Source organism: Bos indicus, chromosome 8 (assembly GCF_029378745.1).
Source record: "Bos indicus isolate NIAB-ARS_2022 breed Sahiwal x Tharparkar chromosome 8, NIAB-ARS_B.indTharparkar_mat_pri_1.0, whole genome shotgun sequence".
Lineage (NCBI taxonomy): Eukaryota > Metazoa > Chordata > Mammalia > Artiodactyla > Bovidae > Bos > Bos indicus.
In genome coordinates this window covers 52673872-52694615 of record NC_091767.1, presented here as the reverse complement: position 1 = coordinate 52694615, position 20744 = coordinate 52673872, and the positions used below count along the sequence as shown (strand labels likewise).

The window sequence follows — 20744 nt, the reverse complement described above, 5'->3', positions numbered from 1 at the left end:
GTGCAACTTTGTGGGGACCGCATAGGTTCATTAACTGACCTACAGCTAAACTGTGCTGTGCTTGTGCGTCTGTTCATTGTTTCCAGCGTTTCAAGACGTCCGGACACTACTGCCAACACTTTGCTGTGCGTTAACCTCTACATATGAAACCTAACAGTTGCTGAACTTTGTAAATATGTGAAATTTTAAATTTAGGTAGATGCAGTTTTTGTCTGTTTACTGCTCTTCTCAGCTTTATTTGATAAACTTGCATTTTGAGGGTTGTCTTGGCAGTTTTAACTTTAAAAAAAAATCAAGGTTGTGGCTTGCTTATGTATACTGACAAGGGAGACTTGTTAATAATAATAAACAGAAGTAAATGGAGTAGCAAAACTTTTATGAAATTAAAAGTGGCATTAGTAGTATCTTTGAAGAATTTTCTCACTTGGGAAAAACAAGGGTTAGAACCTGGGCTCTGCAGTCAGATGCGCCTGGGAGCAAGTCCCGTTTTCACATGTGTGAGAGCTGCGAGACATCAGTTACTTGTTTTCTCAGTGCAAAACAGAAATGCTACCCACGTCATCTGGGCACTTTAAAGCTTAAATGAGATGATGCAAAGCACGTAACAGAGCTTAATGCAGAAATGGTCTGATTAAATTGTTTTAGGCAATATACCTTTGGGTTAAATGAAAATTATGTTTATATGTACATGTATATGTTCATTTATATATTGCAGTTAATTTTCACAAAATCTTTTTACAAAAGGGCTCTTTTTTTAATGATAATATGTGCTGTTTGGCTCTATTTTCAAAATATGATGCATAATATAGTTTAAATAGATCAGTGAAGTTTTTACTACTAAAATGAGTTGGCTAGCTTCTGGGAATAAGAACAATAGAGTTTTTTTTTTTTAATGACATGTGGTAAAAACGTGGTGAATATCTTTGCCTACCAATTAAAGTGTGTACGAAAAACAGAATAAATAAAATCTCTTTAATTTATGCATTTTGTGCTCTCATAAATCATTTTCCTGTCAAAATTATCAGACTTTATTATTGCTGAATATTTTAAACATCATAATGAAATATTGGTAGCATAAATCATGAAGCTTTCAGTAAGAACGTTTGTGTACATACCTCAGCATTTTTCATATATCTTGATTTTAAAAAAAAAATAGTCCTCAATCTACAAGTAAATCCACACAGTATAAATGTCAAACCATCCTCTTAAATTTCAGTAACTCAGCAATCCATGCTAACCATTGTGCTTACAAGGTAGTTATGGATTGTCATACTATGTTTCTAAGACTCATTCTTCTCAAAGATGAAACTGTGTGAGCTTGTATTTTAGTCTTGGTAATGATTTCTGTATAAGCTTCCTATCTACAGATTCTATCTACTCACTTTTCCTATTTCCTGCAAGAAGAAAAAAAATTCAGACATGATAAATCTATAACTTGTTCTTGACATTAGAAAATGATTTATTTTTATTTTATTTAGTAAAAGCATTACTCAATAAATTTCCTCTGTGATTTGCAAGAGAGACAACTGTTTTGGATTAAGTGTGTAGTCTAGAGTATTAGATCTAAATGGAAGGTACTAGCCTGAGGAGTAAACTCCATTGAAGGTGATACCAACCAGGGCTCTCGGCCTTCCTGAAGCAATAGAAATTGGTAAGAGGCAAGCTTTTATTGGGGCCCCTGCTGCAGCAGTGGGGGGCAAAAACAAGTAGCAGTTTCCCTTGCTTACTCCCCTGACTGGGGTGTGACGAGCTAGTTCCTTAAAGGAGTGAATGAGGGGTGTGTCCAGGGATCCGGGCAAAGCGGTGGCTTAGGTGGTTGGCCCATGCCTTTGGTGGTGAGTGCAGGGGACACTCACTCTTGCCTGGAAAATCCCATGGACGGAGGAGCCTGGTAGGCTGCAGTCCATGAGGTCACTAAGAGTCGGACACGACTGAGCGACTTCACTTTCACTTTTCACTTTCATGCATTGGAGAAGGAAATGGCAACCCACTCCTGGAGAATCCTAGGGACGGGGGAGCCTGGTGGGCTGCCGTTTATGTGGTCACACAGAGTCAGACACGACTGAAACGACTTAGCACCAGCAGCAGTAGGGGGCATGCATGATACCCGATTTTGCTCCCAACACCTTGTTTTTCTCCCTGCTCTTCAGAAGTGGCAGTTGAATTTTGTGGTCTTTTTGTGTTGTCTTGTCCATAATTTGCCCCAACTGCCCACAGGTGTATTTATTTTTTAGTCCCTTATCATTTCTTTGTATTTTGTTGCTTAAGGAGACATTTGTCCAGGTGCAAGCATGCAGCAATTGGTCCAGGTCCCAGCCTGGCACAAAGGTAGTATGGCACTTGGAACGATGCAAAAGACTCTATCCATGGAGCTTTGGCTGAAGAAAAAATCACTGTACGTGTTTTTGTTTTATTTGTGTAGTGGCAAACTGAAGCTCGTTCATTGACTTTAACCTAGAATTAAGGATAAAGCATCCATTAATGAGAAACACTGCCTGATCCAGAATTTTTATGTTATTTTACTTTTTAAAATGACTTTGCTTCAGGTGTAACTTCCTCTGTAATCTCTCATCTAGGAATTTTACATGTGATTCACTTCAGTGACTTGTGTGTGATTATGATTACGAAGTTCACAGTATTAGAATATAAGGCAAGAAATTGTAATATGAATAATCAGTTGCTGTACCAAGAATTTGTGAAATACTTTCTATGAATCTAATTATTCCCGTGAGTCCTAAGCATGACCTTTGCTGCTGCTGCTGCTGCCAAGTCACTTCAGTTGTGTCCGACTCTGTGCGACCCCATAGACGGCAGCCCACCAGGCTCCCCCATCCCTGGGATTCTCCAGGCAAGAACACTGGAGTGGGTTGCCATTTAGAGATTTAATGTTTATTGTCCATTATATGCCAGGCATTGGGCCTGCTTTTTGATACACATTAAGTTCTTAGTAATCTTAACAGTTTTATGAGTGAGGGCTTACAGATGAGGACTTTAGAGAAATTAAGTAAACTCACTTAACACACTCAGCTAGTGAATGGCAAAGCCAGTTAGCCTCCAAAGACTTTACCAGGAGCTTCGGAGAAAGTACCCCAAGTTAATAGAGAGACACAATGTCCACTTTAATATCAAGATTCTTAATACCCATTGTATTTTAATTTCAATATATATTATTTGCATACATATAGAAGTGACATTCTAATTTTATATGATTATAGAAATTGTTTTCTACTTTACACTATGTCCGATGTTTTCTTGTGTTATTAAGTATTCTTTGATAGTGTGGTTTTTAATACCAACATAACATTCTTTTATGTTACTGTTCCATAATTTATTGAACTATTTCTCTATTGTAGGACATTTAGATTGTTTCAAAGTTTTAGTTATTATAGTAATCTAGTGAATAGCTTTGTCCATAAAACTTTCATGTGCATATATAATTATTTCTTTGGAATATATTTCTAACAATGTATATGAATGCCCATTCAGCCGTATTTACCAATTATAGGAAAAGAGAACATAAAACATTATCAAAGGATTTCTTTGATTATTAATGATTTCAGGTATTTCAGTTGTGAATTATGTTCACCAACTGTTTTTTTTCTATTGCTATGTCTACTTTTTTGCATTGGTTTATAAGAACTCAGTTTCAAGGACATTAAACCTTTCTCTTCCCTGTTTTTTTTTAAAAAAAAAAGAAAAAAATAGTAAATATTTGCATTGAGAAACTCTTGAGTGAGTTTTAAGCTCACAAGTATCATGGTTTTGGCTACATTTTTCAAAGCTCTGTCTTGGTCTTGTGTGAAGAACTAGTCATAGGGAAAGGAGATGAGCCACTTCAGAGAGACCAGTTGGGAGACTGTCACCCAAGTTCAGGGGAGAGATGATGGTGACTGTGGCCATGACAGTAATAGAGATGGAAAGAAGTGAGAGAAGTGTTTGGACTTGAGATATGTTTCAGAGGGAAAGTTAATAAGAGTTGCAGATGGATTATGTGAGGAATGAAGGGGAAAAGAGGATAAAGAATAATTCCTAGATGTTTGATTTGAGGAACTGGGCGAATGGTGGTACCATTTCATGCTATGGAGGAAACTGGGGTGGAGGTAGGTTGTACTTTATTTGAGACACTTATGAGATATTGATGTGATGATATCACATAGGTAAATCAGGTTAGCATTCAGGTGGATGTGATTTGGTTGTCACTGGCAGATAGATGATTTGAAAGCCATGTGACTGGATGAAATCACTAAGGAGAAAGTGTGAACAAGAAAGAGGTTAGAAACATTTAAAAGTTGACTAGGGGAGAAGCAGCAGCAAAGATGACGGAGGAGTAGCCAATGAGTTGAGAGAAAGTGTAATGACGGGGAAGTGAAGGAATTAAGTGTTTCAAGAAAGAGGGAAAATCAACCTCATGAAATTATTGGGAGAAGTCAATTAAAGTAAGAAGAGGAAATAGATTTTTGGATTTGGTGACCTGGAAATGATTGATACTTTTGAGAAGAGCAGTTTCAGTGGAATGATTGGAGGGGCAGAAATCTGACAGGAGGGATTCAGAAGACAATAGAATATGTACATATGGGTGTTGTAAGGAGAGTGGTTTTTCTCTCAAAGAATGTGCACATTTAAGGACTCAGTTGTTTATAAGACATTATTTAGATCACTTATTTCATGTGATGTACTAAAGCTAATAGGCATATAGAATAAAAACTAAAATTTTCAGAGTAATGGGTTAAGAACTAAAATGGGATTTTGTGAGAGAATGGAATTTTCCATTGCATTTGTCCAAGTACTTTCAACCACAAAAGTAGTACATCTTTTGGACACTATCACTATCTTGGTTTTTATATTAGTTAGAATATAGTCCTGCCATTTCTGTTTGCCTGCCCTTTGTCCTTATGATCTATCACCAACCTCTTCTGAGGGCCCTTGACATCTACACCTTGGCTTTTGGCCAAGAAATAGCAAGACCTTTCTCTCCCTACATTTTCAGGCTTTCTACTAATTTCAAAACCGGGAATTGCTCAAGCAAAATAACTCATGACCTCTAAAAGTCTCTAACGATCTAATCTCTAGATCCATGAGTGACAAAAGACTGCGGCTGGGACCACTTGCCTTACTTCCTAACTGATATGTTGAAATAGTCTGGGCTTTCACCAGTCAATTTTCAGGTTTAACAATTAGTAATATAACTTCCTAAATTTCATGCAACAATCTCAGGCTGGGGTCATATTTCAAATATGGAGGGTTGGATGATGGGTGTAGAGGTGTTAAATGAAGGTTGTATTCCTCTATTTTCTAAACCTTTGGCAAATTGGGATATATATATGCATATAATTTTAACTTCAGGTGGGGAAAACATTTTGGAGATATTTGAGCAGATTAACAAATAGTATTTGTATACATGTAACTAAAACAGTAATTTATCAGGTAGAAGGCAGATGGGGGGAATAAAATGCCAACCTGTATCTACAGTGGGTTGTGTTCATGATGAAGTGGTATTTATTCAGGGCCAGCCTAGCTTGTCAGCAACATAAGAGGTGTCACAGCACATGACTCCCTGTGTAGCTAGAAGACAATAATAAATTATCTCCTATGCAAACAGCACCAGCATAAAAGCAGAACAAACAAACCCTGCCTCCCGGATTCCTGAAGAATCTTACTCTTTTGCTTGTTTGATTCTGTTTTAAACATGAAATTCCTGGCATTATCCTAAAGCCAGTGAGATTGAATCTGGCTTGGGCAATTTTATTAGGGTGGATAGGACATAGTAGTTGACGATCTCTGTTTTGGGGTTACTATAAAAGATAAGTATTTTGTTTCTTGGGTTCACATAAGTCTTTGTTTTATCAATACTCTGTGATCCTGTGGAATTCAGGGCCACCCAGAGGAAAACTGGGGAATTATACAAAGGAGCTTGATTCTAAGAATCACTTGAGGTACATAATGAAATTACAGATTCTTGGACCCAATCCTGGGCTGCTAAATGAGAACCTCTGACAAAGTAGCCTAAAAGTACACATCCCAAGGTGATGTTAATCATGAGGCTGGAATGAACAGCAGGGAGCTGAGGGCCTGAGTCAGTAAAAGGCCCATGACAGCACTGAGTGCAAAGGGTTGGTTCACAGGAAAATATATAAATTAAAAATGGCTCCCCAGAGCAGTGCTTTTCAGATTTCCATGTGCATTTGAATTGCCTAGGATTTGTGGGAAACACAGATTCTGCTTCAGTAGGTCTGGAGTGTGACCTGAGACCCTTCTTTTCTAACAAGATGCCTGATGGTGCCAGTGCTGCTGGATTAGAGTTTAGCAAGATCTTGGGGCCATCATTTTAATACAAAGTCCAGAGAGATTGGAGCTAAGCCATCTTTTTTGAATAGCACATATTCCACAAGTAGGGCTTTGAACAATGCTGATTCTCTTGAGTGCTAATCTTGCACTCAGGTACCAGTAAAACCTGCTTTCTCTTGTGTGAGGGACCCAGCTAGAAGTGTCATGGTAATTACTATTGTGTGTCAGAATCTTTTAGAAGTGGTGTGTCTTCTTTCAAGGGTTTATAAATATGTTGGGGGAAATGAGTTTATGCACATCATGAAAAAAATATTTTGAAAGGAAAATTCTAAGTCTTTTTATGCCAAAGCCTTTAGTCATTGGAGATAAGATGTACATGGTTGTTGTCCATTATTGTTTTCCTTTAGGACCTCATCTTTTTTTGCAATTCATAATAGCAAGAAGCTCAGCATTGAGATTCTTGATAGTTAACACCAATAATGATTTGAAATAATTTTATCTATTGAATGCACATTGTGTATAAGGTCCAATTAAAAAAACTCATTCTAAAAATCTACTTTTGTGAGTGAATTAATTTTTGAAGTACTTATTTAAAGATTATTATTATGACACTTGGACAATAAATTAAATGCATGAAAGCTGACTGTGTGCATACTTCCAAAAGCTATTGTATTTGAGCATCATACATTTCATTACCAGGTCCATACAGTAGACCCTTTGTATTCATCAGCAATGTATCCTGAGATCTTTGTGAATTCCCATGTGCACTTCCTTGTAACCAAAAGTGAAAGTAGCCTCATGAGATAGCTAATGAGAGTAGTGGCCACAGGAGTAGACAGCAAGGCTCCTAGAGGCAGGGAAGCCACTGATGGGTTGGATCCACCCAATGGCCAGGTTTCTCATTTTCTCTCTCGGTGACCTCATCAAGCTTGACATTCAGCTCAGCAGAATTACAGAGTACATGTATTATGGGATATTTCAAGTGGCTAAATAGTCTAAGCTACGAATATCGAATCCACAAGTGTTAAAGAGCTACCATATACAAACATTCATCTGGACATGAAAAAAGTCTGCACCCAAATGTGCTGCACTGTTTAGCTCTTCATAATGGTTATTTGAGGTGGAGGTGTGTGGTATTTCCACTTCCTATGGGCTGCTTTTCTGTACTGCTTTAATGTTTTACCAGTGCCATGCATAATTCTGATGACTTTGTAATCAGGAAAAAATTAACAGAATTCTTTATATCTCTTGAATGCACATTAAGATGATTTCCATTGAGTAGAGCTATGGATTATCAGGTGAAGATTATGTGATTGTCATTTACAGGTGTTATTAATATTATATATATATATATATATATATATATATATATATACACACACACACTATGATAAAGGATTATGTAGCACAGGTTGATTTTCTGTGTCTCTCCATTCATTCAACAAACTTTTCTTGAGCAACTAGTATATGCCAGGCATTATGCTAGGGGGTAACATATGGTATTCAGTGTATTGTTTTAGGGAGAAGGCAATGGCACCCCACTCCAGTACTCTTGCCTGGAAAATCCCATGGACGGAGGAGCCTGGTGGGCTGCAGTCCATGGGGTCGCTAGGAGTCGGACACTACTGAGCTACTTCCCTTTCACTTTTCACTTTCATGCATTGGAGAAGGAAATGGCAACCCACTCCAGTGTTCTTGCCTGGAGAATCCCAGGGATGGGGAAGCCTGGTGGGCTGTGTCTATGGTGTCGCACAGAGTCAGACATGACTGAAGTGACTTAGCAGTATTGTTTTAAGAAAGAGAGATAACCATGCAGACAAAAAGTGGGTCTCATTGTAGTTAATACAATTCAAAAAGGCCAGAACATTCCCACAGATGATGTGAGTCACAGGTCTGGGTATACTCTGATGATGGGTCCCTTTTCCAGTTATTCCTTCCTCTTTAGATATCACATAGAAAGAGCAAGCAGATCTGACATTACATCCCTGACACAAATCTCCTAGATTTCTACATTGGAATAAAAAGAATTTGGTAAACTCAGCTGAGTATATCCTCAGGAATTCTGCTTGGAGTTAATAATCATTAGAAAATAATTACAGAAAAAAACAATAACTTCCTCCTACTTTTCTAGTGGGTTGTAATAATAATCTACAGACATTCCTATGTCATGTGAACAATAAAAGGAAAAGTATGTTTTACAAAGTCAAACATTTTAGGGAAAAAATGGTAAGCTATTTGTTCCTCTCTAAACTGTTCTTAATGGTAACAGCAATGATGCCTTCCTTTCTTGGTTTAGGAAAACAAAACAAAACAAGGAATGTATATTTCAAGCCATAGTATGAAAAATTTGCAAACTTTCTCAAAGCAAAATATTTATTTCATTTGTATCTAATAATAAGTATCATTGGTAATACATCTTAAGACTGGACAAATTTGTGGCATGATTCACCAGAGCCGAGCAGCTTGATGTTAATATCAAATTGCCTGTTGTTTCAGAACTGTACATTTCACAGCAATATCACCAGTGATTTGAAAGCATTCACAGAAAAGTTTGGTTTTGATGTCCTCATCCTCCTGGCCAGTTACCTGTCAGAGGAGCAGCAGCCCAGACAACAGATCGCTGTGTATTCTGAGAACCTAGAGCTGTGCAGTCAGGTAAGAACTTCTTGACCCAACGATTTCATGAATCCCCATCTGCTGGCTCTCAGAACATGGGGTAGAAGATGGCAGTGGACCGGTGGCTTAGAGAAATTAGCCCAAGAGATAAGGTCCTAGAATTTGAGTTTTAAGAAATGTTGGAGGCTGGGTTTCCCTGGTGGCTCAGTGGTAAAGAATCTACCTGCCAATGCAGGAGACACTGGTTCAATCCCTGATCTGGGAAGATCCCACATGCAGGGGAGCAACGAAGCCTATGTGTTACAACTATTGAGCCTGTGCTCTGGAGCCTGGAAGCTCCAACTACTGAGCTCACGTGTGACAACTACTGCAGCCCATGTGCTCTAGAGCCTGTGCTCCACAACAGGAGAAACCACCACAGTGAGAAGCCCATGCACCGCAACTAGAGAGTAACCCCTGCTTGGTGCAACTAAAGGAAAGCCCAGCGAAGACCCAGCACAGCCCAAAACAAATAAATAAATAAATTGATGGTAGCTTAAATGTTACTTTAAAAGAAGAAATGTTGGGGGTACTTTGCACATTTGGCTAGTTATTTCTCAAATTTTTAGTTTTGATGGTATAAATTAACTAATTAATTAACTAGTGTTAAGTGCTTTAATTCAGTTTTTAAGTTTTTAGCTGTTATGCTCTGTTACTAACCAGAATTGGCAGTGAGGTAAATGTTGGCTTTTTTTTCATTTTTTAATTGAGGTATAATTGACAGATAGCCTTATATTAATTTCAAGTGTACAACATAATGATTCAATGCTTGTATATGTTGCAAAATGATCACCACATTAAGTCTAGTTAACATCCATCATATATATAATGATATTTTTATATAATTATATATTTTTTATAATATATAATTTTTTTTCTTGCAATGAGAACTACTCTCTACTCTCTTGTGTGCAAGCTAAATCCCTTTAGTTCTGTCCAACTCTGTGCGACCCTATGGATAGTAGCCCGCCAGGCTCCTCTGTCCATGGGACTCTCCAGGCAAGAATACTGGAGTGGGTTGCCATTCTCTTCTCCAGGGGATCTTCCCAACCCAGGGATCAAACCTGAGTCTTTTATGTCTCCTGCATTGGCAGTCAGGTTCTTTATCACTTGTGCCACCTGGGAAGCCCTTCTACTGTCTTGGCAACTTTCAAATATGCAATACAGCATTGTTAACTATAGTCACCAAGCTGTACATGACATCCCCGTGACTTATTTGTAACTGGAAGTTTGTACCTTTTGACTCCCTTCACCCATATAGGGACTTTAAAAGAGCCCCATAACCATTTCTTTTCTTGGCTGAATCCATAAAGAGAAAGATCATATCTTTTTCACCCAAATAAAAGTCATCGTCCTTTGGGTGCTGTTTGCTTTGAGGATTGCTACCTGGTAATAACTAACAAAATTTATTCCCTGACTAAATACCTATTTGGTTCCCAATGCTTAATAACTGATCTGAAGCTTTAATCAAAGTTAGTATTTTGACACAGCCACTAATCAAATACCTTGGATACCTTGGACATGTCGGAGAAAAACATACATTTTTCAAAAAAAGTTTTCCTACAGGTACTATAATAAAATTCTGTTTGGGTAATCAGTCAAACCATCTTGGTTGAGAGCTGAGTCTTTTAACCCAACGTTTTCATAATATAAGAAGTAGACAAAATTAGGACTTCCCTGATGGTGCAATGGATAAGAATCTGCCTGTCAATGCAGGGGGCATGGGTTTAATCCCTGGTTTGGGAAGATTCCATGTGCCATTGAGCAACTAAGACCCCCATGCACTACAGCTACTGAGCCTGTATTCTAGAGCCCATGAGCCACAACTGTTGAGGCTGCATGCTGCAATTACTGAAACCCAAACGCCTAGAGCCTGTGCTCTGCAGCAAGAGAAGCCACCACAGTGAGAAGCCCATGCACCGCCGTGAAGAGTAGTACCCCTGCTCACCACAACTAGAGAAAGCCCACACAGCAACAAGGACCCAGTGCATCCAAAATAAATAAGTAAATTTTTTTAAAAAAACAACATTCCTTTTTTAAAAAGTCAGTGAAAATAGGGCAGTGATATACCAAATCAGGCATATTTAATAACTAATATGGGACTATACATAATTCATTATAATATGGATGACACAGACATAGAACCATTTCATCACTTATCTTTCCTCACTAATGGCTTAGACACCTGGTCTACTCACAGATGGCTAGAGGTGAAGTCTCAACTCCCTTCTTTTCAACATCCTCACTTTCTGTCCCCCAAGAGATCCATTTCTTGACACTCTCCAGGTTCTCTGTGCCCTTAAGTCCAAGTGTGAACAAGCCCCCTTCTCTTGCTGCAGATGCATCTGATACCCTTCTGACCCATCTGTGAATTGCATCACCAGCCTGTGGCTTTTTCAGTACTTTGTTCCACACAGTTTCAAAGCTTTTGTTATGTCTTATAAATAAAATTTTATTATATCTTTGGTCACTGGTTTCCTAGGGACGGGACTAAAGTCTCCTAACCCTCTAAAACAGTGGTTTCAAATCACTTTTTGTAGCAAACTGATTTAAATGTTGGTTAATCTAAAACAGACAGAAGTAGAAGATAGATGAAGGGATTAGAAGCCCTTGAGTTGACTCCACCCTGTCTCTCCTCCCCAGCCCTCCCCATCTATCACTTAAGAGACATCTCCTTGAGATCTTAAGCAACACAAAGTCAGGACTGTTCTAGAGGAATCCTTCTTTGACCATGTGGTCACATTGGTTAAGGGTCAGCCTCTATAGCTCAGTTGCCTGAGTTCAAAAATGTGGCTCCATCCATTGATACCTGCGTGTTGTTGGTCAAATTATTTAAACTTTCTGTGTCTCTATTTCCTCACTGAAAAAATGGGGATAACAGGAGGGCTACTACGGGGCTTCCCTGGTGGCTCAGTGGTAAAGTATCCACCTGCCAGTGTAAGACACCCAGGTTCGATCCTTGATCCAGGAAGATTTCACATGCTGCAGAGCAAATGAGCCTATTGTGCCATAACTAATGGGCCTGAGTCTGGGAGCCACAACTGTTGAAGCCTGCATGCCCTAGAGCCCCTGCTTTGTAACAAGAGAAGCCACCTCAATGAGAAGCCCACACACCTCGACGAAGAGTACCCTCAGTTGCTGCAACTAGAGAAGAGCCCAAGCAACATTGGAACCCCAGTACAGTCAAAAATAAATAAAAAATAATTTTTGGAAAGTTTTCTACCTTGTAGAATTATTGTGAGGATTAAAGGAGATATTGCACATAAAATCCTTAGAACTGTGCCTGGCATATGAAAGCAGTCAATGAATGTTAATTATTATTATTATTATTGTCTATGTGAGCTCTGTATTTATAACTGTTTTTGTTATTACCTCCACTTATCCTCTGGGGCCATTTCAAAGGCCCAGTGTGCAAAATGTCCTCAGCATTTCCCAGGAAGTCATAGAGCTACAGCGCAGTTTTGGCCTCACATCCCCCTACTTTCCATGGAAGCTCTGTCTATTCTGGGCTCTGTCAGTGCTTCTGGGGGCAGGAAGAGAAGGCTGGAGCCTGAGTGCTGTTGAGAAAGCTGCCCCTGGAAACTGCTTCCTCTTCCTACTTTCTCCTTTACCTTAAAGCAGGTCTCAGCTGCCTATGACAAACAGGAGTCTTCCTTCTGCATCATTTTCCCTAGTCCAATATTTTCCCCCCAGTTTTGTCTACAACTAGCATTATCTCTGCCTTTTGCAAAGCTGAATTTTGCTCCTGTTGGATGATGGCATTAAGTTACACTGAGGAAAGGATTTAAGTAGTTTTATCTCTCTTTACCTATAACTTTTTAGAGCCAGCAAAACTGAGCAACTGGATTTGGGGTTCAACAAAAAGCCAGTTTGGTTGGATTAGAGAATGTGGTGGTAAATTAAGTGGAATTTGGTGTGTTTTTCATTCTACTATTCTCAGTTCTGTCTTTTTTTCTAGACAGATGAACACAGATTAATTTTATATTACAAAAAATTAAGAAAGACAAATTGCAAAGGGCAAAAAGAACCTGAGTGCTCACACAAATCCCTGTTCCTTCCCAACAGATCTGCTGTGAACTGGAAGAGTGCCAGAACCCTTGCCTGGAGCTGGAACCCTTTGAGTGTGGCTGTGATGAGATCCTGGTGTACCAGCAGGAGAACCCTTCAGTGACTTGTGATCAGGTGGTTCTCCTTGTCAAGGAAGTCATCAACAGGAGGTGTCCGGAGATGGCCTCCAACAGCCGGACATCCTCCACAGAAGCGGTGGCAGGCAGTGCCCCCCTCTCCCAGGGATCTTCAGGGATCATGGAGTTGTATGGTTCTGATGTAGAGCCACAGCCCAGCTCCGTGAATTTCTTGGAAAATCCTCCCGATCTCGGCGATTCTAACCAGGCCCAGGTGGATGTCAATGCGGACCTGGTGAGCCCAGACAGTGGGCTGGCCACCATCAGGAGCAGCCGCTCATCCAAGGAGAGCTCCGTGTTCCTCAGTGACGACAGCCCTGTGGGAGAAGGGGCGGGGCCTCACCACAGCCTCCTCCCAGGGTTTGACTCCTACAGTCCCATCCCCGAAGGAGCAGTAGCGGAGGAGCATGCCCGCTCTGGAGAACATGGTCAATCATTCGACCTTTTCAACTTTGACCCAGCACCCAGGGTTTCTGGGCAGTCCCAACCATCCTCCCGTTCTGCAGACTACTCCCCAACAGATGACTTCTTCCCCAACAGCGATTCCTCAGAAGGACAGCTCACCATGGGGTCTAAAGAACTTGACAGGAGGGGGATGGACATGCCTAATTATTCATCCAGTTCTCTCTTGTCAGGGGCTGGCAAAGAGAGCCTCGTGGAATTTGATGAGGAGTTTGTCCAGAGACAAGAAAGTCCTGGGGATAATTCTGAAAGAAATTTGAGCCTGACAGGTTTTATGCAAGATGAATCTCCTTCTCCAGAAAGTCTAAAAACTGTTGGAAAGAGGATCCCACCAACACCTATGAACAGCTTTGTGGAAAGTTCACCATCCACTGAAGAACCAGCTCTGCTCTGTTCAGAAGACGTGACCCCCAAGACAGTCAACACAGGCCACCCAGGGCCACCTCTAACCCGGGCGCGATGCAGCAGCTGGTGGGATGGTTTGGAAATTGACTCTAAAAATATCGTGGATGCATGGAGTTCCAGCAAGCAGGAATCTGTCTTCCAGAGCCCTGAGTCCTGGAAAGATCATAAGCCAAGCCCAGCTGATAGAAGAGCCTCAGACTCTATATTTCAACCCAAGAATCTTGACTTCCCAAAGTCAAGTCCCTGGGAGTCAGAATTTGGTCAATCTGGGCTGGGCAACAAGAATATTCAAGACTCAGATGAGAAAAACTTCCAGTTTCAGGACATGCCCCCTGAGAAATCACGTTTGCTGAATGTTTCTCCTCACGGAACAAACCACCTGATAGAAGACTTCGCTGCCCTGTGGCGTTCTGACCGCTCTCCCACAGCCATGCCTGAGCCGTGGGGAAACCCCACAGAGGATGAGGAACCAGCTGCTGCAGCGTCATTCCCAGCCTGGAGTGCATTTGGTGAAGAAGGTGATGCCAAAACTTTGAAAAATACTTGGAATCTGCACCCAACGAGCAGCGAGACACCTTCTGTGAGAGACCCAAACGAGTGGGCCATGGCCAAAAGTGGGATCGCTTTCCCTTCAGAAGACCTCGTGGACAGTTCACCCAGTGAGGCAAATAATGAAGCGGTTCAAAAAATCTGGGGCAAGAAGAACCATGACCCCAGGGATGATATTCTCATATCTGGAAATCCCACATCTGATCTGGATCATCCATGGAATAGTTCTAAGCCAGCAAAGGACCATCAGAACAGTGTGGTGGACCCAACAATTAGGGGCAAAATGTACAAAAATGTAGATTCTTGGAATCTTTTCGAGGAGAGTAACAAGGAAGGAGATTCAGATGTCCCAGCACCTTGGGAGGACTCCTTCTTATCCTATAAATGTTCTGACTACAGTGCATCCAATGTCAGGGAAGACTCAATGCCCTCCCCCTTAGATACCAACTACTCCACCTCTGACTCTTATACTTCACCAACATTGGCCAAAGAGGAGAAAGAAACCAAAGACAAGCCACTCACTAAAGAGGAGGGTTTTGAGTCACAAGATGCTAATTGTACTGCAGGGGGCGCTGACATGCCTCCTCAGTCCCCGCAGCAGCCACCAAGAAATAGAATGAGTTCAGGTCCTGGGAACCTGGAAATGTGGGCTTCATCTCAGGCAGATGGTGGCACAGAAATAAATGCCACCCATAGCCCAGATAAAGATCTACTCCAAGTAGAGCCCACGGATGATCAGAATGTCTCCTTTGAGGATGACATGGGGGAAAGCAGCCAGTCCAGTTATGACGACCCCAGCATGATGCAGCTGTACAATGAGACGAACCGACAGCTCACACTTCTGCACAGCAGTGCTGACGCCCGGCAGGCAGCCCCTGACAGCCTCGACACGTGGAACAGAGTGATTCTGGAGGACACTCAGTCTACTGCAACCATCTCGGATATGGACAATGACTTGGACTGGGATGACTGCAGTGCGGGCGTGGCCATCACTGGTGAAGGTCAGGCACAAGGGTACATGGCGGAAGGTAGCGAACCTGAAACCCGATTTTCAGTGAGACAGGTAGAACCCTGGGGCGTGGAGTATCAGGAGGCAAATCAGGCAGACTGGGAACTCCCTGCCTCTTCTGAGCACAGCCTGGACATGGCTCCTGATGAATACCACGTGCTGAATGAGAAAAGTGGGCAGCTGATCGCGAATAGTATTTGGGATTCTGTCATGAGAGATAATGCCATGTCATCATTAATATTACCTAGCCCATCGTATGCTACAGATACAGAACAGAGCAGATCACCTCCTGAAACAACCAGCTCATTAGAAAAAATTCAGGATAGTCACATTGCAGACGTGCTGGAAGCCTCTGAAGCCAGTGAGTCTGAAACAATCGATCCTGACAAGCAGGACACATGCAGAGGAACCCTGCCAAGTGATTCGGCATATTTGGTGACCAGACTTGAGAATCCAGAGCATTTTGCATGCTCAGATCCCTGGAAGGGTCCTAGCTATGGACAAAAGGAAAGTGAGAAGGAATTCCACGGAGCTGCTGATAGGGAGAATTCCAGTGATGAGCTAATGGATGGAACCTCAGAACCTTCTGGAAAAGGGCAAGGTAGCCAGGAATGCCCATCCCCAGCTGCATCTGATCATCAAGAAATCTCCAATGAACCAGGCAAAATCAGAAATTTTTCAGTGACTTCCAGTCCTCAGACCAAGGAACCCCAGGAAGTATTAGAGCAGGAGAAGGGGTCTTACACTCCAGACCCCTGTGATGTGCAAACAGAGGTGTCTGAAGATCACTTGCCAGCAAGAGAGACCTGTGAAGAGCACCTCATAAGCCCCAGAAGAAATTCAAGTGAAACTATTGAAATTCCAGGTAGGCTGAATTCCACAAAAAGTGTGTGTCTACCTCAAGTGGATGTGGAGAAAGCTGAAGAATGTGACATTCTGGAGCCAGAGAAAATTGACCAAGAGCCACCTGATGAATGTCCCCAAGGCCTTGACTCTTGGGATGGCCCTAAAGACAGTGATGTGCTGGTCAGTGGTGCAAGTTCTGAGATAACTATGAATCTCGAAGTTAGGAATACTGAAAACAGCCCTCCAAGAGCCAATTTATCAGGAAATGATGACAGAGATAGTATTTCTAGTGAGTATACACTTTCAAGTGCATCCAGTCCTGACATAAATGATTCTTCGTCTACATTGCCTTCCTGGGACCAAGGACTCAATACTGGGCATCAGAAGGAAAATCAAAATGATTGGAGTACACAGAATCGCCAAGAATCTGAACTAATGACTACTGATGGTCATGCAGAAGTAGTTGCTGAAATGCAGGGTTTGGAGAAAAACAGAATGGACAGGTTTGAAAGGAGCTTAGATCACAAGGTTCCTAAATTTTTAGAGTTTTGGGGTGACTCAATAGATGGTGATTCCTTTTCTTCTTTATCCAGCCCAGAAACAGGTAGATATTCTGAATATTCAGATGCGTATCAGGAAAGAAAGCTAGTGGTCAGCCATCAGGAGAAAAATGAACGTGATCTTCCTGAAACTGTACAGCCAGAGGACACCAGCTTCATTTCAACAAGCTCAGGTTCTGATGATGATGGTGAAGGCTATGAAGAGTCAGTGGAGAAAGAGATCCATTCGGATACTTGTCAAGTGGCTCCGAGTGAACTCAGAGCTTGGGATTCATTGAATAAATCTAATAAGTCCTTGGCCACAGCAGATCCTGAATCTGAGCAATGTTCTGTCTATAGAGGCAGTCCAGAGCAAGCAGAGAATGAGAATAAGTCAAACCCATCCTGTGATGATCAACAAAGCAGCCCTGATCACTGGAATTTCTCACCAGTAAGGAAGACTGAATTACAGGTAACATCAGTCGATAAGGAGACAAGGTCTTCTCCAGAAATAGGGAGGACAGGAGATGTCATATGGCAGATATCTCCCAAAGCTGAACCAAATAATGAAAATTACTCTAAATTGGAAATGGCTGACTTCTCAACTGAGAGCACGGAGTGGTGGAAGCCCTCCCTACAGGAAGGGCGACCAATCGAGAGTGCATTTGAAGGAGAATTATCTAACTCAAGTGCTGTGCTAGAAATGAATTCCTCAGTGTGTGAAAACATGGGTCCTTGGGGAGTGCCCATTCAGGGTGATACTGAATCCCTGGCACTACATGGTACCAATCCTTTCAATGAAAACCATCAGTCACCCTTTCTAGATCATAATGGGGAGAATGCCCACGAGCAGCTTTGGAACATTCAACCAAGGCAGCCAGACCCAGAAGCTGATCAGCTTAACCAACTTGTAATATTGGAACAAATTAAAGACACAGATTCCAGAGAACAAACCTTCATGTCTTCTGCCGGTGACGAACTCTCCTCTGAAGTGCCTACGCAAGAACAGTGTCAGAATTCAGTGCTGTCTGCCTGGGACCAGCCAGACTCGTCTTGTACTTACGCAGATGAAAATGGATGCATTGTATCTGGTGTAGCAACAACTGAGTGTCAAGAAACAAATTGGTGGGAAGAAGAAAAATCACACCCAAGTGAAATGACAAATTCAAACATGACGTCTGAAGATTTCCCTGCTGTCAGTTCTCCCACCCAGATGATGAACAAGTCAGGCTCTGAATGGAGTGACTCTACCCCTACTGAGGGCCCCCAGGGCACGTTTGTTCCAGATATTTTACACGGCAACTTCCAAGAGGGTGGGCACCTGGCCTCATCTTCGCCCGACTTGTGGATGGGTGTGAAACAGCCCTTCAGTGTGAAGACAGATGGTGAGAATCCTGATATACTGACTCACTGTGACCACGACAGCAATTCCCAGGCTTCCAACAGCCCTGATGTTTGTCATGATTATGAAGTAAAGCCAGAGACTAAGCAGCACATCGATGCTGGGCTGGGACCTGAAAGGGAAGCCAGTGAGTTATATCTCACCGAGCCAGAGATAGATGAAGAATCCAGACAGGAGCCTGGGCAGGAATTTGTCCCTTATACTTCAGAACTGTCCTCTGAAAATGTCATCCCACTGCCTCCAGTCAGCGAGCAGACAAACACAAATGACTCATCTCAGCCTTCCTCTCACGAGTGTTTTCCTGAACCTTCTGAAATTAATGGTGAAAACAATGCAGGCTTAAAAGCATCAGAACAAGGAGCCAATCCAGATATGACACCAGTTTTGGAAACTGTTGACAGAACAATCTCAATGATTGAAAATGTGGAAACTGGTATTTGTGCAACTTACCAAGAGACAACTGTGGACGACAGTAGATCTTCGATATCAGAAGACCTTCTTCCTCAGAGGCAGACCGATGCAGGGGACTTGTTGGACCGTGAGCAGCCCTCTGTTACTGAGAATCCTGCCACGGTTCCTGATGCTTTGCTAGCCTCGGACACTTGTCTGGATGTCAGTGAAGCTGCCTTCGACCACAGTCTCAGCGATGCCTCGGGTCTCAACACATCCACGGGAACAATAGATGACATGAGTAAGTTGACATTATCAGAAGGCATTCCTGAAACGCCATTTGATGGGGAGACAGGGAAGCATGATATCTGTTCCTCTGAAGCCTCGTGGGGTGACTTTGAGTATGATGTCATGGGCCAAAATATTGATGAAGACTTAATGAAAGAGCCTGAACACTTTGTCTATGGTGTTGACCCTCCCTTGGAAGAAGATGCCCTGAAGCATGAGTTGGTACCTTACACACCTCCCTTTGATTTATCCTATCTCACGGAACCTACTCCTGGCATCAAAACCACAGAGGAATCTGGGACTCCAGAGGATGAGTCTCTGGGGAGCGAAGCAGCAGAGATACTGCTTTCTGCCCTTCCTGATGAAAGAAACCAGGAAAACCATGCTGAGACCACAGACAGACAGCCCGAAGGCCAGCCAGTTGTACTGCACATTCACGAAGACCCTGAGTCTGTTCCTTTGCCTGTCGGAATTGATGCCAACCCTGATTTGTCTCCATCACACATTGACTGGGAAGTAGAAACAGATCGTTCAGATTCACCAGCAGGTGGAGACATAGGACCACCAAGTGGTAAGAAGCCTTTCATTCCTCCAGGCTTGAGAAATTGAGCTTTCATTCAATTTGTAAAATGCACTCTTCCTACCAATGTTGGTACAGAGGAACTAACTACATTTGCAGTGCATGCTTAACCAAGTCTTGACTTACTGCAGTAATATCTACTGCTTATATAATAACTATCCTTGAGAGTGCATGCAAATTAAACAGCTCTACAAAATAAAAGTTTTGTTTTTTTTTTTTTTACAAAATAAAAGTATTTTTTTAAATTCTCTCTCTTTAGATAGATCATTTGCAAAGATCACAAGTCACATAATGTGTTAATGAAGCCTTGTTCTCTCCTTCTCACCTTCATTTTTCACTTCTAGGTGCCAGTGAGGGAATATTAGAGTTGGAAGAAGAAAAAATAATTCCTACCAAAGAGCCTGAGCAGGTAAAATCAGAACATGGGGAGGAAAGGAACACTGAGAAGAAAGAAGATCGTCATGCATTGCACATGGATTACATACTTGTAAACCATGAAGAAAATTCACTGCCAGAGCCAGAGGCCTGTGAAGCTAGAGAAATCACATCGGAATTAGAAGAGCTTCACGTAGATTCCGAGGAAAAAGGGCTGCCAGAAACTCAGTTAGCCAGCTCCCCGGACACAGGTCAACCAGCTTCCTTAAATGAAAGAAATCATCTATCTACAGAAAGAATGTCTTCCAAAGATGATAAGAGATCATCTTCTGAAAGCCCTGGGCAAGACCAGAGTTGGATGGTCTTGGGCCGTAGTGAGGTTAGTGATCCATCATCAGAGACCATGGACTCAGGACCTGGATGGTCTGGTGAGGCTGTGGAGCCAGCCTCTGATCACAGCTTGGGCCAGAGCCCCCAAATACAGATTCTGGAAGAAATGAAGCCTCTAGAATCTTTAGCACTAGGGGAAGCCTCTGATCTGGGCAGCCAATCACGGAGGAGCAAGAGCCGAGGCAAAGCTGGCCCTGATGCAGTTATGTTGCAGCCTGTCACCCATGACAATGAATGGGAAATGCTTTCACCACAAAACATAATCCCTGAAATGGAAATGGAGGAGGAGACAGAGTTTCTTGAGCCCAGAGCAAGGAAACCAAGACGGAATGGGTAAGCAAAAAAAACATTTATTTTTTTCCTGGAAACTATTTTGTTAGGGACT

At 42.0% G+C, this 20744-nt stretch overlaps 1 protein-coding gene across 8 annotated transcripts in view; it reads left to right on the top strand.

Moving 5' to 3' along the window:
• The window catches only part of PRUNE2 (prune homolog 2 with BCH domain), a 292303-nt gene that overhangs the window by 184888 nt on the left and 86671 nt on the right, over positions 1 to 20744 (top strand). For all 8 annotated transcript variants that reach the window (XM_019966096.2, XM_070794676.1, XM_070794675.1 and 5 more), the window contains 3 exons: positions 8782 to 8940; positions 13006 to 19585; positions 19939 to 20692. In XM_019966096.2, coding sequence (XP_019821655.2) covers positions 8782 to 8940; positions 13006 to 19585; positions 19939 to 20692 — 7493 coding nt within the window. The remainder of the gene's footprint in view (positions 1 to 8781; positions 8941 to 13005; positions 19586 to 19938; positions 20693 to 20744) is intronic.